At 41.9% G+C, this 18,570-nt stretch overlaps 1 protein-coding gene across 2 annotated transcripts in view; it reads left to right on the top strand.

Annotated features, from left to right (window-relative positions):
- Positions 1-801: 801 nt before the first annotated feature.
- The window catches only part of arhgap15 (Rho GTPase activating protein 15), a 43,294-nt gene continuing 25,525 nt past the window's right edge, over positions 802-18,570 (top strand). The window contains exons 1-6 of one of the 2 annotated variants that reach the window (XM_056579421.1): positions 802-867; positions 2,564-2,726; positions 5,110-5,175; positions 5,789-5,944; positions 8,534-8,623; positions 18,328-18,426. In XM_056579421.1, coding sequence (XP_056435396.1) covers positions 854-867; positions 2,564-2,726; positions 5,110-5,175; positions 5,789-5,944; positions 8,534-8,623; positions 18,328-18,426 — 588 coding nt within the window. In that variant the 5' untranslated portion in view covers positions 802-853. Of the gene's footprint in view, positions 868-2,554; positions 2,727-5,109; positions 5,176-5,788; positions 5,945-8,533; positions 8,624-18,327; positions 18,427-18,570 lie in introns of both variants that reach the window. The other variant, XM_056579420.1, reaches the window with a different exon arrangement.

Below are 18,570 nucleotides of genomic sequence, written 5' to 3'. Positions count from 1 at the left end.
TGCATGTATGTATGTATGTATGTATGTATGTATGTATGTATGTATGTATGTATGTATGTATGTATGTATGTATGTATGTATGTATGTATGTATGTATGTATGTATGTATGTATGTATGTATGTATGTATGTATGTATGTATGTATGTATGTATGTATGTATGTATGTATGTATGTATGTATGTATGTATGTATGTATGTATGTATGTATGTATGTATGTATGTTATGTATGTATGTATGTATGTATGTATGTATGTATGTATGTATGTATGTATGTATGTATGTATGTATGTATGTTATGTATGTATGTATGTATGCATGTATGTATGTATGTATGTATGTATGCATGTATGTATGTATGTATACGCGTGCGTGCGTGCGTGTGTGTGTGCGTGCGTGCATGCGTGCGTGCGTGCATGTATGTATGTATGTATGTATGTATGTATGTATGTATGTATGCATGTATAGTTTGTATGTATGTAAGTAAGTGTATTTCTTTGTCTATGCAAATGTATGTGTGTGTGTGTGTGTTCAGGTTTTTTGTGCCCATATTTTAATCTTGGACGAGGACTGAGAAGAATCAGAATGCAAACCTGTCTGATAAAAAGTCATCCATGGTTTGAGGAGGTGTATTGCGAACAGCATCCTGTTATATATTCAAACGGTATAATGAACATGAATAAAATGAGTCAAAACATTCAGGAAACTGACATGGCCACAGAAGTCACCAAATTTACGTCACAACTGTTGTTCTGGTGGTTAGAAGGGGCCCACGTGACCAACGCTACTTCCTCTAAATTGATGGGCCCTCAAGTCGTTCTGTATTCTAATGTAATCTTTCACTGGCAGAGGGGATGGCAGGGACAAGGTAAGAAGCTGCTAAATGACCCTTCAGATCATCCAATTTGTTTTACATTACATTTATTTTGGAAATCATTGGAGGCATCAGGTTGGTGGATGGATGTAGGGGAGCACTTTCCTTCTAGACACATGCTGGTTTAAGTGTCTGTGTGTTTGTTGGGGGGTGGGGATTTGTGTGTGTGTGCGTGTGTGTGTGTGTGTGTGTGTGTGTGTGTGTGTGTGTGTGTGTGTGTGTGTGTGTGTGTGTGAGTGTGTGTGTCTGTGTGTGCGTGTGTGCGTGCGTGTGTGTGTGTGTGGTACATGAATCATAATGGGTTCCAATGCTTGTTTTTGAATGAGGTATGATGAGCTTCTTGTCGGTTGCTCCCTGATTAGGCTGCATTTTTTTGCTTTTTACAGACAAATGAGCATGAAGAGTTAGAACGCTGAAATAAGATATTTTTGTGGTATTAAGAAAATGTGTCGGCTGTGGAGAACTTTGAATTACGTTATCCTCTGAGGGAAGAAAGACCTTGAAGTTAACGTACTATCAAACTCTTGAACAGGCTCTCTCCAATGCCATACACAGATGGGTGAGCTTTGCAGATTGTAGTGAGAGGGACATGCATGCATGGCATTGGTTGCTTCCGCTGTTTAAGTGGATCAATTTGTTTCCTGTAAACGCATCTAAATATACGACATGGCGCATCATAACCCCCCTTGAAATTAACTTTTGTGCAACATTTTCCGTCTGGTTTTATGGCTTGTAAAAGTTCACAGCTATATCTCACTAGTTTGAACTGCAATGGAATGCATGGACTTGTGAATATTATGTTTTGTTATAGAATTTATATTGAACATGAACAGTCATAGTATTAAGGTATGCAAAAGCTTGGTCAAACATGGCACCGAAAAAAAGAAATTGATGTGTGGTATATAACTGGCAGATTGATATTTCACAAGAATGCAACTCCTTGTTCAAAAAACAACATTCATTATTTTGTTACTGAAATGTTACTAAAAATGTTGCTATTCTGTACTGGATGCTGGGCCAAAGCGCTTTCAATGTGGTTTAGTTTGGTTAATTTGAGTGGGCTTATAATCATTAGGCCTAGTAAATTAGTTTTCTCCATTATGAATTATATTATATGTTTGTACAATGAATTCCCTACAAACAAAGAATTGTCATTTGCTATTCAATCAGTGTAATCAGCCGGCAGATGCATGAGGCACATCAATAGTGCTTGCTTGGTCATCGATAAGTCGGCTTTATTTTGGGTAGACAAAGACGGGTTTCACAAAGACATGTTGCAAGATAATAGCATCGATGAAGCAATCACACTTAACAGGAACCTAAAGACACCATATCCTTTGGGGGAGAACAACGACCATCATAGCCTTTTGAGGATAACTGCGCAGTAATGCAGAACAGAATGAAACAAACATGATCCAAATAAGTAATGAAATGGATAAATTAATAGAACATTTGAGTGTCTCATTGTATAAGTACAGAAGAAAACACATTTCCTCTAACAGAAGTGTTTCAAATTCAATAAAAAAAATCGCAAAGTTAGCGACAGTGTGGTTGCTAGTGGGTAGTACACACAACAATTTAAAAAAAGGACAATTAAAACGACATTTGTATTGGTTATTATTTTTCAATAACAAATCATATATATTTTTGAATAATACTATTTGATTTTAATGCACCGAAGTGCCCTCAGAATCACCAATCTCCAAAAGGCTGTGAGACCCCTGCCCCAACAGCTGACAGTGGCACCGCCAGTCAGCGTGCAGCTGCGGACGAAGACCTCTTCCAGTCCCGGGGAGCGGCTGAGTCAGTCCAAATCCATGGTGCTGCAGGACTCTGACCTGCCTCAGAAACCAGTGAGCAAGCATGCACCTCAAACACCCTGGATGTCTGTTAATACAACATGAATATGGGCAACTCTGTTACGCTAACGAAGTGATGCACAATAATACGGCTAGCTGTTTGCTAATAAAATATCTTAAATATTTTATTATTAGCAAACAGCTATACCAATTTGTGTCATTATGATGGTCCTCTTGTGTAGTCTTATGTGGTTGCAATGCTGTTTATTATGGCATTGTGACAGTTATTTTAGAGTTGTACACTTAACAGTAGTATAGGACTATGTAAACTGCCCAAGTTACCTAGAAAATGATTAACTTACTAAGTAAGCTAGCTCCGGAATAAGTAGGCTACACAAAGTATATGGTTGTATTGATCTGTGGTTCCTGCATGTCAATTAAGTTAATCAAGAAAAGGCTAATATTTTACTATTATTGTGCAGTTATTAAGTGTTGTATAAGTTGAACTAACAAATACAATTTAAAGGCCAACTAAACATGGGACATAATGAACAATTAGGTTAGCTAAAGTAGTAAGATAACGTATGGTTCGATTTTAGGGGAGATTTATTAACAGTTGTTAAGCAAATACTTTGAATGCATTCCAACAGTGATTATAAAATCATTTTCTGCCTAAAAATGGTTGCACATTAGGTAATGATCATTAGCTTAATTGTGTTGATCTCAGTTTGACTCATAGATGGTCCCTGTGGGAATAACACGGGGTAACACAGATACAACAGATGATGCATTTACAAAATGAGCAATCTGCTTCGGCATATTTGGTATAATGTATATCTGTGACCGTGATTATCCGAAGCGCCTTGTCCAATCTATTTGATATGGGGCGGCCTCATGGTCGATGACACCTGTTCACTGTAAAGCCTTCTCTCGCAAATCATATAAGCCGTAGATAAACCTGTGCAGAAACATTCTTGTTCTATTTCAAATGCACAATTAAGGATTGCAGCAAAGAGACAATCCCGGCCTCACATTTGACAGTGCAACACTTCACAGCAAGTGCACACGGTTACAAAAGGGGTGGTTGGGTACAATTAGTGCTGAGCGTCAATTTTGAAACCCCCTCTTGTTTTTATTTTCGTGTTTGGGTTCATATTTTCATAATTACGCAATAATACCCGCCGCTTGTTGGGAAGATGCTCCGTCCGGGAATAAGGAGTTTTACCCGTGGGCAGTGAAAGGCAGTGGCTACCGTGTTTAATTAACCAGGGTAGTCCAATACAGACTGGAAACGTGGTCGTTATCATTGGCTGCACCGTAGAAGGGTTGCTCTACCGTTGCATCAGTGTGCTACGTTTTTTTTATTAATATTATCGCCATAGGTTCCATTGTGTTGCAATGCAGCATACTACAATAACAAAAGGGTTATCTTAACTCACAAACAACTGCTGCTGTTGTCATTGGCCTGCATGTTGACAACCACATTGCATTATAGGAGAAGGGCTCGTGAGAATGATGACATCCCGCTCAGGATCAAGTCAAGATCTCTTATGAAGAAGAAGCATTTTGTTTCATTAAAATAGACTGAAACAACCGGCATGAAAGACAAACAAAAGAGAGCGAGAGATAGAAATAGAGAACGTTCTTTGGTCATTGTTTTGCACCCCCCAGCCGTTGAAAGGCAACGGGTGACCAGGAGAGGGCAGACCAGCACTATGCTAGAGGAGTAGTTGAGAGAGCTCTGCTGTCTCAGAAAAATTGAGTGAATTTAATCTCTATTTTTCTTCATATTCTTACTTGTCCGTTTGCTGAAAATGGCGTTGCTAATAAATAGACCACAACAAAAGTATCAGTTGTGTCGCAGCTATTCATTTATAAATGATTATTATTTATTTTTTACAGAGGATAGAATAGAAATGAGAAACATTGCCAAATGTATTGAACAGCTGTAATGTTGTTTTCATGAAGAATATAATTATCGGATATATATTTTTGACTCTTCCAATTACTCTCGACAACATCTAACTCTTCTAGCCACTGTTTTGTTTCTACACGGGCTCATTCACACACAGACACACATACACACAGATACATTATACACAATATTAAGACAACCATACAGATTGTTATTTAATATGCCTACAACTAAAATAAAAGTATATTAAATCATTAGAATATACTCTGTACTGATGTGGAAGGACCATTTGTCTTATGCGTCTACACAAGTGCATATTGCATTACAACTGGTTCATCAACACACATATCTACTCAGAACAATAACGATGATATAAACAGTATAACTGATGTATATTGATGTGAGTACTTCTTTAGCGTATCATTTAAGGACGTCATTATGCCAAAATACCCAAAGACAAACCATGAAAGAAACAAACGCAGGGGGCAAGCAGTAACAGTGGTGACGGTCTGAACACCGCAGATCTCTCGCCACCGGAGGAACCAGTCTCAGCACGGCATTGCTGGAGCCGGGGCCATGGGGACCTCAGTGAGTGTGACAACCCCACCGCCAACCCACGCACACACGTACGCACACAGACACACACAAACACACACACACACACACACACACACACACAAACATGCACACACACACACACACACACACACACACACACACACACACACACACACACACACACACACACACACACACACACACACACACACACACACACACACACACACAGGCTTGCATACACATGCACACACACACACACACAGGCTTGCATACACATACACACACACAAACACACAGGCGTCCACACACATTGCCTAACACACACACAGGCATGCACACAGACACAAATACACACACACACAAACCAAAATCTGAAGGGCCAACAAGTCTTCAGAATATGGTCAAAATGTTCCACATTTACATGCATAAACTAACAAATAAATTATACATGTATAACCATGCAGGCCTCTTCTAATTCATATTATTAAGTAATTGGTAATGACTTGATGTGCTTATTGTTAGTCGTTGGAATGTTATGTAGTCTCACGCTGTAATTCAATGTTATTGTCCTTGACACTTCATTTGCGGCTCATATTAAATATGATGACCCTTTGTGTATTTTGCTTTGCATTTTTTACAGTCTCAGGTTGAACTGCAAGGGGAATATTTAAATAAGACCAAAATATCAGACGGCGGAAAAAAGCATAGGAAAAACTGGACTTCCACGTGGGTCGTCCTGGATGCAGATCAGCTGACTTTTTACAAAGAAAGCAAGCAAGAGGCCTTAGCCAATTTGGTATGTACATGTCATTCTGTAACTCCTCTTATTGTTTTCATTGCTATCAACCCACATCCCCCACGACTTCTTCTTCCTGTCTAGCACAAAAGCAGTGCACATGATATAGACGCCTCTCTCTCTCTCTCTCTCTCTCTCTCTCTCTCTCTCTCTCTCTCTCTCTCTCTCTCTCTCTCTCTCTCTCTCTCTCTCTCTCTCCCTCTCCCTCTCTCTCTCTGTATATTTAGACATAGACACACACACAAAGTACACACAACAGTACACACATAATTAAACACACAAAAAAACACTATCCCGAACTGACACAAACTCATGCACATACAGTATCATAAATTCCTGTATGTTTGTGTGTATGTGTGAGTGTGTGTGTGTGCGTCTGGGGTGAAATGGAAAATGACTGTAAGTCAGAAGTGACACCAATGGTGGAGCTGAGTTGGACACTATTACCAGCAGCCCTATAAGAGAGCCAGCGTTCAATTATGGCCTCATATCAACCTTCAGAGAGCTTGCCTATTAGCATTAAGAGTGCAAATGTTGAGTGAACGCACACTCTGTGCATTTTAATTTGATGCCAGAAATGAAGCGTATTCTTTTCATTTTCATATTTTTCAAACTGGCAAATTAACTTTGGCTTTGATCCCAAGGACTGTAGCTCACCCCATCAGAAAGCAATGAGGAACTGTTTACCCCTCATGGAGACTGCTGTGTGTGTTTGTACAAACACACACACCCACTCTCACATACACACGTACACACGTATACAAGCTCCTCTGTGTGTAGATGACATGTGCACGTACTTTGTATCTGTTTGCACACTGTATCTAAACGTACACGTGTGTGTGTGTGTGTGTGTGTATGGGTGTGTGTGTCTGTGTGTGTGTGTGTGTGTGTGTGGGAGTTGGTGTGCATCCAACTTTAATCCACCCTGCCCTGATGTGTGTGACGTGCATAAAGTAAGGCAGAGAGAGAGAGTGAGAGAGAGAGAGAGAGAGAGAGAGAGAGAGAGAGAGAGAGAGAGAGAGACGGACAAACACAGGAAAGACAGACAGTGGTGACTGGTAGAGAGAGGGGAAGGGAGGGAGAAGGAGCGAGTATTGGATAAGGGAGGGGTGTCTCTAAAATGAGCTTGCCATGGTTTTTAATGAAGCTCCGAGGACTTAATCAAAGCTCTCTCCCTCGCCGGGCCCCACGAGTGCAGGCTCTGTCAGAGAGGCTCCGTCCAGCATAGTTCATTATTCCATTGACGACATTTTGCGGCTAGGTTACCGATATTTTAAATATATATTTAAATACCCACCTCTTGATAAAAATCATTGACTTCTAGTTATTTTTTAAAGAGAGGGGCTACTCATGGCCACACGGCCACTATACACAGGCTTCTCTGAAATGTCACCCCTCTGTGTTTTTGCGATGATTGGTTTTTAATTAGAATTTGGCTTCCGAAACATGTTTGGACTGGTATATGGTCCGTAGCTGGTTATTTTAGACCATGTTTATTTTCCAGACTAAATATACAATGTTACGATGAACTGGATGCACTTTGGGCTACGATTTCACCACAGAGTGTAAAGCCAAAAGCACGTATATCTTTTTGGCAAGCGGAGATTATGTGGCATTAGTCAAATAAATCTTTCTCTTCTCTGGTGTATAAGCGGGTTACAAAATTTACACTATATGCACATCCTATTTACAGTAATAAGTATGGCTTTTCATATGAGCCTTTAACAGACCCTGAACAAAATGCAAACAAAACAAAGACCTCATCAAAAGTCATTTTATCATGTGTTTTTTATAGGCAATGGTGATGACAGATACATGAGGAAAGCATCTTAGGTTGAAAAGAAAACCTTTTGAACAGTACAATTATGTTGTTTCAAAAGATCTTCCTAAATGAATCAGCACGCATACATTATCTCAATTTTAGTTACACTTTATATTTTCCGAGGCAAGTTAGAGGTCTCGAAAAGGCTAACATTTCCTTTTACATTTTCAGTGTAAAAAATAAATAATATCTAAATGGGCTTTCCTTGCCTTTTACTTTGATTAGTTTTAGCTTGAAAAGCAGCATTCGTTTTTTACATCTCTGTCTGACTGAAAAGAAAATTATCTTTATGCAGAGGTTGCAGCCGGTAGTTTTAATTACGAGAGAACATGAATGAGATTGTAGTGATATTGCAAAAGCAGTAAACTCTAGTTCTTGTTCACCAAAAGATGGAAATAAAATATATACTGCATTGGAAACTATAAGACCACAGCAAAAATAAATTGGTCTGTCTTATTGATAAACAATAATTAGAACAAAAACCATATGATTAAAAAAATATAAAAAGTCAGCCAAGAACATAGATGTCATTTAGTGAAATGTGTGTGTTGAATTGTGTGTGTCTGAGAGAAAGAGAAAGATGCACGGACTGTGTACAAGTGTATGATCATAGCTAGTGCTCAATATTTATGTGTCATGCCTGCAAAATACAAATAGGTCACTGTTTTCAGTATTCTTTTAACATGAAAGGTGATGATAGGGTGATAGGGTTGGACTTGAAACCGGGTATGTTAACGTATCTCACTGACTTTTGACCTCTGCCATAGAAACCAGGATGTAAGCCGGACGGTGTGGCCCTGTGTGGAGCGTTGATCGACTGGACCACAGAGAAGTCAAGCAGAAGGAATGTGCTTCAGGTTAGAAAAAACTCTCCATTAATGTGAGCTTGTGTCATGTTTTAGCTACAGCCCTGTAACACATAGTGCTGTGTATACACTAATAGATGCAGGAACAGAGTGCATTGAAAGATGGGATATTTGCATACATGTCACCGGGTTCTCTTCTTGGTATTGTGCTTGGGTCTTTTCTCTGATAAATTGGTGTGAGTCACCTGTTCTGAGTATATGAAAAAATGTAGCTTATTTTGCGCGGACGGAAATATACTGAATATACTGTATGTACTCATGTAGTTAGCAGATCAGGGAATAAGACTTGGGAAATGACACAGTGGCGGAATTTCTTTTGAAGATAAGCTTTTGATAAAGGCCTGAAGGCGGGAAAAAGCCAACTGATGATCAATTCATCGGCCGTAGCTGGGTTTTTCACGGGAAACCGCAATGATATGCGAGAGAAAGGGGACAAAGTAAAAAGATGAGAGTGAGATTTTCCAATCTCATCAAGCGCTTAAGACACTTCATCGCAGCAGAGTGCTACTCTTCCGCACAGCATTCCAGCCCTGAAATCTTAATGCAGGAAAGATTAAAACGGGAATTACAACATAATCTTTAAATAATCCAAGTACCACGGACAGAAGAGTGCTTGTAATGTCAACGCAGAGGCTATTCTAGGGCCTGACAACATTGTCAATCAACACTGGGATTAAAGTTAAAATTAGTACGTAGGGGTTACTGTTAATATATCGCCCTGTCTCAGAAGTAAGGTTTTTAATCATACAACTACCTCAGATAGAGTGTCCAGATAGTTGAATAAGGAAGATTATACTCATGCCCACTTATATTACTATATGTCATGAACCGATAACAATAATTAGGCAATGATTATGATTTTTTTATATATATATTTCATAATTTAAACATAATTTTATGTAGTGTTTTTACAGCATTGTTAAAACATATAACTGTTTTGATGATAGAGGGAGAGTTTACATTTTAATTCCTTTTTATTAAATAGCAATTTGTTGTCATTGGAGAACGTTCACATCCAAAGGGACACAGAGTGTTGATTCCATTCAGCGCTATGAAGAATGCCTCTTCACTTCATTATTCATCCGGGCAAATAATGATAGCTAATAACCATTGTATTCTTTTTATTCTTCCGTCCATCACTCCTCACATGGTGTTATTCCCACTCCTCTATTCCAGTAAATGATGGGTATGAGAGGAAGGGATGGGATGGGGGCGGCGAGCTTCCCGAACAACGTTGTCATCGACACATTGGTCAGCCAAAGAAAAAGAAAAAAGTTCTGGGGGTACAACCAACATTGACCCCTATCAGTTTTTCCCTTTACATTTTACTGCTCGGCCAACAGCTGCTACTGTTTTTTTTTTTCTTTCCAGTTATTTATTCTTGGGCAGGGTGGGAGAGGGGGGGTCATCGGTACCAGCCGCAGTAGAAAAACGGCGGGAAGGTCTGCCCTTCCTACAGGAAGTTACGGCTAAAGGGGATAGAAGCTCTTGCTGAAACCAAACCTCCTCAGGGCTTGGAGCCCTGGAAAGAAAGCGAGCTCTTCCTCTGCAAATCCACCAAAGTGTTGCTTTCGGTGATGCCTGTGTGTGTAAGTGTTGTGTGTGTGTGTGTGTGTGTGTGTGTGTGGGGGGGGTCATATCTATCAGGACCGTTCGTTTCTATCCATTTATAGGGTCCGTTCAGTAGCGATTAGCATAGCCCGCTCAAGGGGTTGTGACAACGAAATGTTTGAAACGGGGACTGGGGGAAAAAAAACAACAAGTTTGGTTTGGTGTTGGCTGACGTGTATGACAGCCTGCTCGTCAAGCTGTTGGGAATTTCTCCATTAGCAATTAACGGTGTATGCGACAGTTATGGACCTAAGTCAATCTAGTCACCTGCTGTTATTGGACACACACGCCAGTGACTCACGGCCCTCGAGATTTTCCACAGGCAGGGGTGGACGGGGAGTTCGAGAGCGAGGATGATGAGTATTGTGTTGTGCCGCGGCGGCGGTTTGTCACTTCCACGCACTATTTATTCAGCTGCGGCGTCCCCTTCAACTGGGACAACTCAACACCGAGGTCCACGACGGAGGTCCCTCTGTTGTTCTTACAGAGGAGCGTGATGCCTGAGCCTGGTGTTTTTTTTTCCTCCTTCAAGGTTAATCTGTGCTTTAAAGATAAAACCCCGTGGCGCAGCGGCCGGAGAGCTCCTCAGGAAAACAATGGTGGTTCCTGTGCGGGGCGCCCTTTATGAAGCTATCAGTAACGGCCCGAGGCTGACGCATGTGAAATGCATACCTAGCGAGAGAGAGACGTGAGGAGAGCCTCTTTTCCTAGCCTGTAACCTACCCCTTGACACCTGGGGGACCCCTAGAACACACGCATACACACCGACCGTGGCGGAAACAAACACTGATAACAAGAGCAGCCCGCTGAGACACTGGGCGATTCAATCGGGGTCACCCCATGGCTAAGAGTCGGCCGTCGTTACACAGAGCAACGCGTCGTGTGTCCAGTGTTACTTGAAACTCAATTTTTTTTCCTTTTTATCCTTCTCCCGCTTCTCCCAGCCCCCCTCTCCGTCAGAGCAACACAGCAGAACTGGTTGACGGCTACACAAAAATATGCTCTACATACGACACAGTATATTTGTTTTGGGGAAACTTCAAACGAAATGGCAGACAGTCGCGATAGCATGTATAAGCAGGAAAGCGATAGATAATATTTTCATTTCATTTTCTTAACCGTCCTCAGCATTGATTAAAGGAGATGTCCCCTGAGACAGACTAAGGACTCAAAAAGGTTCCCTTGAGGCTAATAGAACATGAAAGTTCCTTGACATTGCGGGGATAATCAAAAGAAGCACAACTTTGAATAAGTGGTCATGTTTTTTTTATGCATTTCTGAATATGTAAGCGGGTGAGTGAGTGAGTGTGTGTGTGTGTGTGTGTGTGTGTGTGTGTGTGTGTCTGCGTGTGTATGTGTGTCTGGCGTGAGTGAGTTTAAAGCAAATAACAAAAGGAAGAGAAAATGTCCACATTGCATGAAACCTCCTTCCTGGTAGAAAAGGGAAGACAGAAGTGATTCCGTGTCAAAGGCGTGTGTTATTGTGAACCGGCCACCGAGACAGACACAGGCCTCTCTCATCATTAATGGATTCTTCTGAGTTCTCCGCGACTCTCGCTGTGAGCTCCTTGTAGCCCTTTTCTCTGACAAACACAGTTCTTCCTTACAAGTCACACTGTGTAGAGAGATAAATAATAAAAACACAGATTCGAAAACAACAAGGAGCAAGAAGACCGTAACAAGCAAAGATGATGAAATCCAGCCCCGAGGCTAGAAAATAATGAGTCCACTCTGTGTGTAGGATCTCCTTAACCTGCCACCACTCTGAAAACATTGCTTTGTGTCGACTAATCACCAGTTAAAAAAAAGTTTTTATAGGATTCTTCCAAAAGACCTATGAGCAATCTCATAGGCGTACATCTCTTTGCATGAGTTAAAGGTGAATTATCCTAATGGCATCACAAAGCTTGTCGGAGGAGGTCTTCGGCACCAGACACTCCAACGCTTTATTACTTCCTTCTCAAGGCGGACCTCAAGGTTTTCTGGGAAGGTCGCTGACGAGAAGGATCAAACACAATTAAATTTAGTTTGTGATGTTCCTCCTCAACAACAGCAACACACACCCACAAACGCCCACAGCAGCCCTAAGAGGACCCATACTCTCTTTATTTAAATATATACACAGTTATCCATACTGTAAATCGCAAAAAGGTGGTATTCAGTTCTTATCAGAGGGTTGAAATGAAAATCCCCAAACACTATTCAGGATGACTTGAAAGGTTGTTGACGCCTGGGGCGGAGGAGAGCGGGGCCTAGATTGCGGCGGGGGAGTGGGTGCAGTAAGTGTCCTGTGTGAACTGGCCACCCTGCCACCCTGATCCTACGTAATCACCCAAAGCCGCTGACCTGCGTACTTTAATGCTATCCGTCTTAAGCTAACGGTGCATGATTGCTTCCTGATGACTCGCCGTGATTACAGTTGTGAATAAGAGTGGCTTCGTTCCAAAACACACGCACAAGCCCCCCCGTCCACTGACCTCAAAATAACTCATTGTGTGTCCGCATAACCATACTCGTTAAAATGAAAAATGAAACCATCCACTTATCTGCAGCATGCTCAATGTTCCCATGTATAATTTCTCCTGATCACACTGTATTTCCTCGATCGGTCACCCTTCGGGATTGGATTTTATTCTTCTGAACTTGATATTGCTTTACTTTCACACACAGACACACATACACAAACACACGCACATGCGCACGCAGCGTATCACGTTGACGCTGCACGGTATTGAGGCGACATGAAGCTCGGTGGTGTCAGAGAAGCAGGCCCTGTCACGGCGCTCTCGTAACCGAAGCCCTTACACGCTGTACCTACTGGGCATGTGCCTCAGATTGATATGTTCTGCAGTGACGCAGGGGTAATGGCTAATTGGCCCAGGAGGCTCGAACAAATCATTTTGAAAGCAGGGGTTAGCCCTGCATTACAGCGCATCAATCTGTGCTGGATTATCACGCTAATATGTTGCAGCTTGTTGTTTAGGCGGAAAACGATGCAAGGGGTGGTGGTGGCGGGTCTGTTTTAATGTTTGCAAGGACTTCTGTTTCCGAAGTAGATCCAGAGAACTCTGGACGCTTGAAATGGATCAAACTGTGCACATTCCCTTCCGTTCTGTTGAAATGTGTTTCACACGCCAGGAGGAGTAATGGAGGGTTCGCCCCTTTGAGATTGAATGACAACAATGGCGCAGAACAGCTGGCAACAGGCCAGGATTACCATAAAACGATACCTTTTGATCTGCTGTAGGTCAACAGAGCCATGATCACCCTTCCACCCACCAAACCACATAATGAAAAAGGCAGGTTGTGCCTGTTACGTCCCATCCGATTGGTCTTGCATTTCGCACACACACACACACACACACACACACACACACACACACACACACACACACACACACACACACACACACACAATCCCCCAGCCGTCTAGATTGTTAGAGTAAAAAAGGCTTTATCCGTTTAATCATGTCCTGTGCTTCTGGATTGCAGCTCTCCCTGCAGGGGCTGTGGGAGTGTGTATGTGGAATGGGGGGGGGGGGGGGGGGGGGGGGGACAGCATCATAGCACATAGTGTTGAACGAGCGGCAACAGCGCTGTTGAGATTCCCTTCTGCGTAACGGCTGAAGTCACCTTTGGGCACCATGTTCAGAGTGATGCAAGCCTCTCGGGAGAGCCAGAGCCAGGATTATCTCTTGGAAAATGACATGTGCATGATCAGTCCAAAGAGCTGAGAAAAGGTATTTTGCCGTGCGGAGCCCTGCTCCTCTTCAAAGCTGCTTACACTGAAGAGGGCCTTGATTCGTTACTTGAGAGGAACAGTGAAAGCCACAGTGTGTTAATCGCTAAAACGGTGGATGGATTTAGAGCCTCCGCAGCCGATTGCCTTGGAGATTACAACTTAGAAATGAACTTCTCCTGATCAACTGCCCTGGCTTTTATTCCGGACAAGCGTGCACAAAGCTGCATTACACCGTCTCTCTTCCTTTATCTGGAACCTTTTTTCTTTGGGGAATCCTACGGAGAATTCAAATATATAAATATTATCTACATAATTATATATATATATATATATATATATATATATATATATATATATATATATATATATATGTATATATATTAATGATGATAGCGCAGGCAGAGAATAAAAATAAGGACGTTTAGGAATTTTCAATTAAAGGGGTCCCTTTATTGTTTAAGTGATAACCAACGTGAAAATGATTAGAATGAACATGGCACTCTTAGAAGAAACCATAGATACTACTTTTCTCTGTTTTCACTCGTAGAACTTTTCCCCCTCATCTCTGAACCATTTCATCCACGTTTTGACACATTCACAGATATTTTGTTGCAAATTGGAAATAATTAACTTGGCAAAGTAGAATGCCTCAGTTTTGTATTGTTCCTTTATGAAGAACCATAATTAATGTTTAATTTAAGAGCCAAATGCAAATGTATAAAGCCACAAATGGCACTCTCCTCCCTGCACCACTGTGCATATTTAAATATTAATGGCTCCAGTCAAAATAAGGCCCAGACATTCAACACTGCCTTTATTAAGAAATGTGATGAAAAAAAGTGATGTATTTCATATTCTTTTTCATTCTCTGAATGCAAAAACAGCACTTTGTGCTGGTTACTGTAACTTCAATTGAGTTCGCACTGATACATAAGAAACTTTTGAGTGCAATTTAGTTGAATCTTCTCATTGTGTGTGTGTGTGTGTGGGGGGGGGGGGGTAGAATGAAAACCATACCATACATCCCATTACTAGATTGAGGTATTTTAGTCACTGGGAGTCCCTTTTTCTGTCTTGATTTTGTGGAGGCAATTTAGGAGTACTGATATCTGGCTTCTAAGCCCATTAAAACAATATGCACGTGTTCATTATTGGTTTGCTTGATCAAGACCTGGCTGTTCATAATTGATTAAATATTACTCTCTATTAGGCGTCTATCCAATGACATTTCGCGAAAAGACCTTGAGTTTGCAAACAACCTTGTGTGTGAGAAGGGGTGTCTTTTGTGGTTGTTGTTGTTGTTGTTGTTGTTGTTAAAGACTAAGCGATCCCATGACTGCTAGTCATTCCAATATAGTGACACCCCATTGGGAACCCGGCAATCTAGAGGCCTGCAGGGGAGATGGCTGCTTTCAAGTGCATTAGTATCTCTCTCCAGCCAACATTTGCCTAAGAAAAAGCAGTGACCGTGCTAATTAAAATAACAAACCGGGGTTCAAGAGGCGCCTTCGCGTGTCAGGATTAGCATCAAGACGAATTACCGAGTTTTCAACGCAAACCTACAGCTCAATATATGATCTTGACATGAGAGGCGGCGTGCTGCACACTGTACCTTTGTGCGTGGCCAGATTAGGACAGCTGACACCGGGACTCTAGGCTGTATGTGGCTGCATTTAGTTGAAAGAGCTTATCTCTATTTTTCATTAACCGAGTGAATAGACACGAAGCGTCTGCTGTCATGTCTTCTGGCTTCCTCTGATAATCTTTAATGCATCTTTGACCATACTGCTCCTAAAGAAAAATGTTTGATATATTTTTTAAGTAGTTTGCTCTCTCTCTCTCTCTCTCTCTCTCTCTCTCTCTCTCTCTCTCTCTCTCTCTCTCTCTCTCTCTCTCTCTCTCTCTCTCTCTCTCTCTCTCTCTCTCTCTCTCTCTCTCTCTCTCTCTCTCTCTCTCGTTCTCTCCTCCTCTCTCTTTTTGATTAAACTTCAGAAGGGACCATTTCCCTTATCTGTGAGTTGGATATACTGTGGCACATAAGCCTGCCATTGCAATGGAGGGCTTCTGTTTCCGAGATGACGAGGAGAGGAGAAAAGGCATCGCAAACGTTGGATGCAAATTCTGCGTGGCTATCCTGCAGAATGCTTATAAAATCCGCTATCCTCATGACAGAGATGAGGATTTACCCCGATGTTGCCTGGAATGCTGGATTTTATCAATGTGTTGAGATATGTTCAAGAAATATGATGCCAGATAATTGGGACTTATAACTAATACAAGTAGCCTGGCAAATGTTCCATTTGCACAAAGGAGTTGTTAAATTACATATATCTCTACATATATATCCAATGTCTATAGGATATATATCCTATATCGTATGCATTACTAAAGCTTGTGTCAATATTGTATCGTTCCTTGACCCTACCATCACCTGTTAGTCACTCACATTAATCCAGCATGCACAACATGAAATGGATCGAAGAACAGTAATTCGAGTGATGCAGTTGAATGGGACAGATGCCCAAGAATGACAGTTTGTGAAACAGAGAAGATGGATCCGTTCCACTTGAAGGTAGCTCAGTCAGGGATCCTGTGGGAGAGTCGAGAAGGAGCTCACTGTCCACCATGCAAGATTCATAAAGGAACAGACTGTAACTAATGCAACATTCATGTGAAGACATCTCGGCGAGGTTACGAAACAACCTGGCCTGTCACCACCCTGCTAATCAGCACGGAGGAAGACGTAATGCATACAAGCTTCAGCATGCAGACATTAAACACATATTTTTCAACCTTTTATTACAACGTCCTGTTCCAGCTTTTATTGAATTTGCTGCATTTGTTCTCCATTTTATTTTTTCTGCAGTAGCACGATTAGCGTGTTTCCCTGGCAAACCGGCGGTAAAATGAGTTTTGGCGCCGCTAAAGGTCCACCGCGTATGAGCCGATGAACGGGGGCTCCTCTCTGAACACCCCAACGGGGTCTCGGGGGCGGAAAGCCCTGTCCCCGACGATGCACGGCCAGCGTGCGGATCCCCGTTACTGACACGTCCTGGGGCAGCCTCCAGGAAAGAAGGGGGAAAAAAGAAAAAAATGAAACATTGTTCCACGGCAAACATGCTTGTTCAGATGCTCGTAACCCAAGAAGAGAGGGATCACAAACACACTCTGACAAGGATTGCGCCCGTAACCATTCCCCCACCACCACCACCACCACCGCCGCCGCCGTTTCTTCTGAGATGGGCCGTCACGAGGAGCCTCTGCCTAACTGCTCCTGACGCTTTGAAATGAAGTCAGCAAAGTAAACAAGGAGGGGGGAAAGAAAGTTTGTAGGTCTACGCCGGGTAACCAGACTGCGTGAGTGGGGAAACTATTGGAGGATGCATGGAGGAATGTGTTTTGGGGGGTGGGTGAGTGGGGGTTGGTTTTGGAGGGGGTGGTGGATCAGGGGGTGGATGGGTTGTGGGATGCCACTCCCTAGGGCTACGGCTGACTCTCTTAGCACGCAGGGTTGATAAAATAGGAAATTTCCTCCTCAGAATTCGTTAAAAGGTTTTGTGTGACATAAAGAATTACGCTCTGGTCCAGGTTTTCATGGTGGATTAGGTTGATTTTACCCTCCGTATAAAAGGGAAAAGGTTATGTGGATCCCAACACTCGCCACACTACTACAAAGAAATTACCTTCCTGAAGGGAAGAAAGAGGGGTTGTCGTTTGGTCGTGTTTGAGCGGCGCGCTGGAAGTGCTACTGGTTGTGTTCCACATGGAATATTATTCACCGGCTCTGATGTTATTTCTGCATCTTTTTTTTTTCTTCCCTTTTTTTTTATACCCGGGTGCAATGTGGGCTTTTATCAGTATAATTTCAAGCACACTTGACAATGCTGACCTTGATGTCATGCTTTCTCAAAGACTTCCTCCAACTACGGTTATTGTATTTGACGGCGCCAAACGCAGTTACGGCGCCATTGGAGAGATGCAGAACGGGCCCAATATTAAGATGACAAGTATCACGCTAATTGTGTTTTCCCCTGTGAGCAGACAGTCTGTGTTTGTCTCTTCCCTCTTGGCACAGAGTCTGCCAAAACGTGAGCTTCATGTCGCAGGCAGCCGATTTCAGCAGGATAAGATTTCCCCAATTCTTAAAAGAGATGCAGAGTCGGAAAAAGAATATATATAAAAAAACACAACATGTTGATCACTATGACCGTGTTCAGCGTTCCCAGTGCCATTGTTCACTATCGTCAACAAATGATCATAACATGTGTGTGAAGCATGACGTGGAAGAATGTGGTGCTCTGTATATGACCTTACCAGTTCTGTTATTATGCTCTTAATATAGATAACGACAAATACCGGAAGCGAGTATCTTCTTCAGGCTGACTGTTACACCACCATTTGCAAATGGTATGACGCTATTAAAAAGACAGTCAATTCCTTGGTAAGCACTTACTTGTTATTACATAGTATTGATTCCTTTGTGTGTGGGGGGGGGTTATTAAATAAGCAATATGATTAAATTAAAAGATTGGTTAAGAAGGCAATTGGTTAAGGGGCAGAAAAAAAATCTTTAAATAAAATGCAA

Source organism: Gadus chalcogrammus, chromosome 20, assembly GCF_026213295.1.
Source record: "Gadus chalcogrammus isolate NIFS_2021 chromosome 20, NIFS_Gcha_1.0, whole genome shotgun sequence".
Classification (NCBI taxonomy): Eukaryota; Metazoa; Chordata; class Actinopteri; order Gadiformes; family Gadidae; genus Gadus; species Gadus chalcogrammus.
This window is presented reverse-complemented; position numbering and strand designations above follow the sequence as displayed.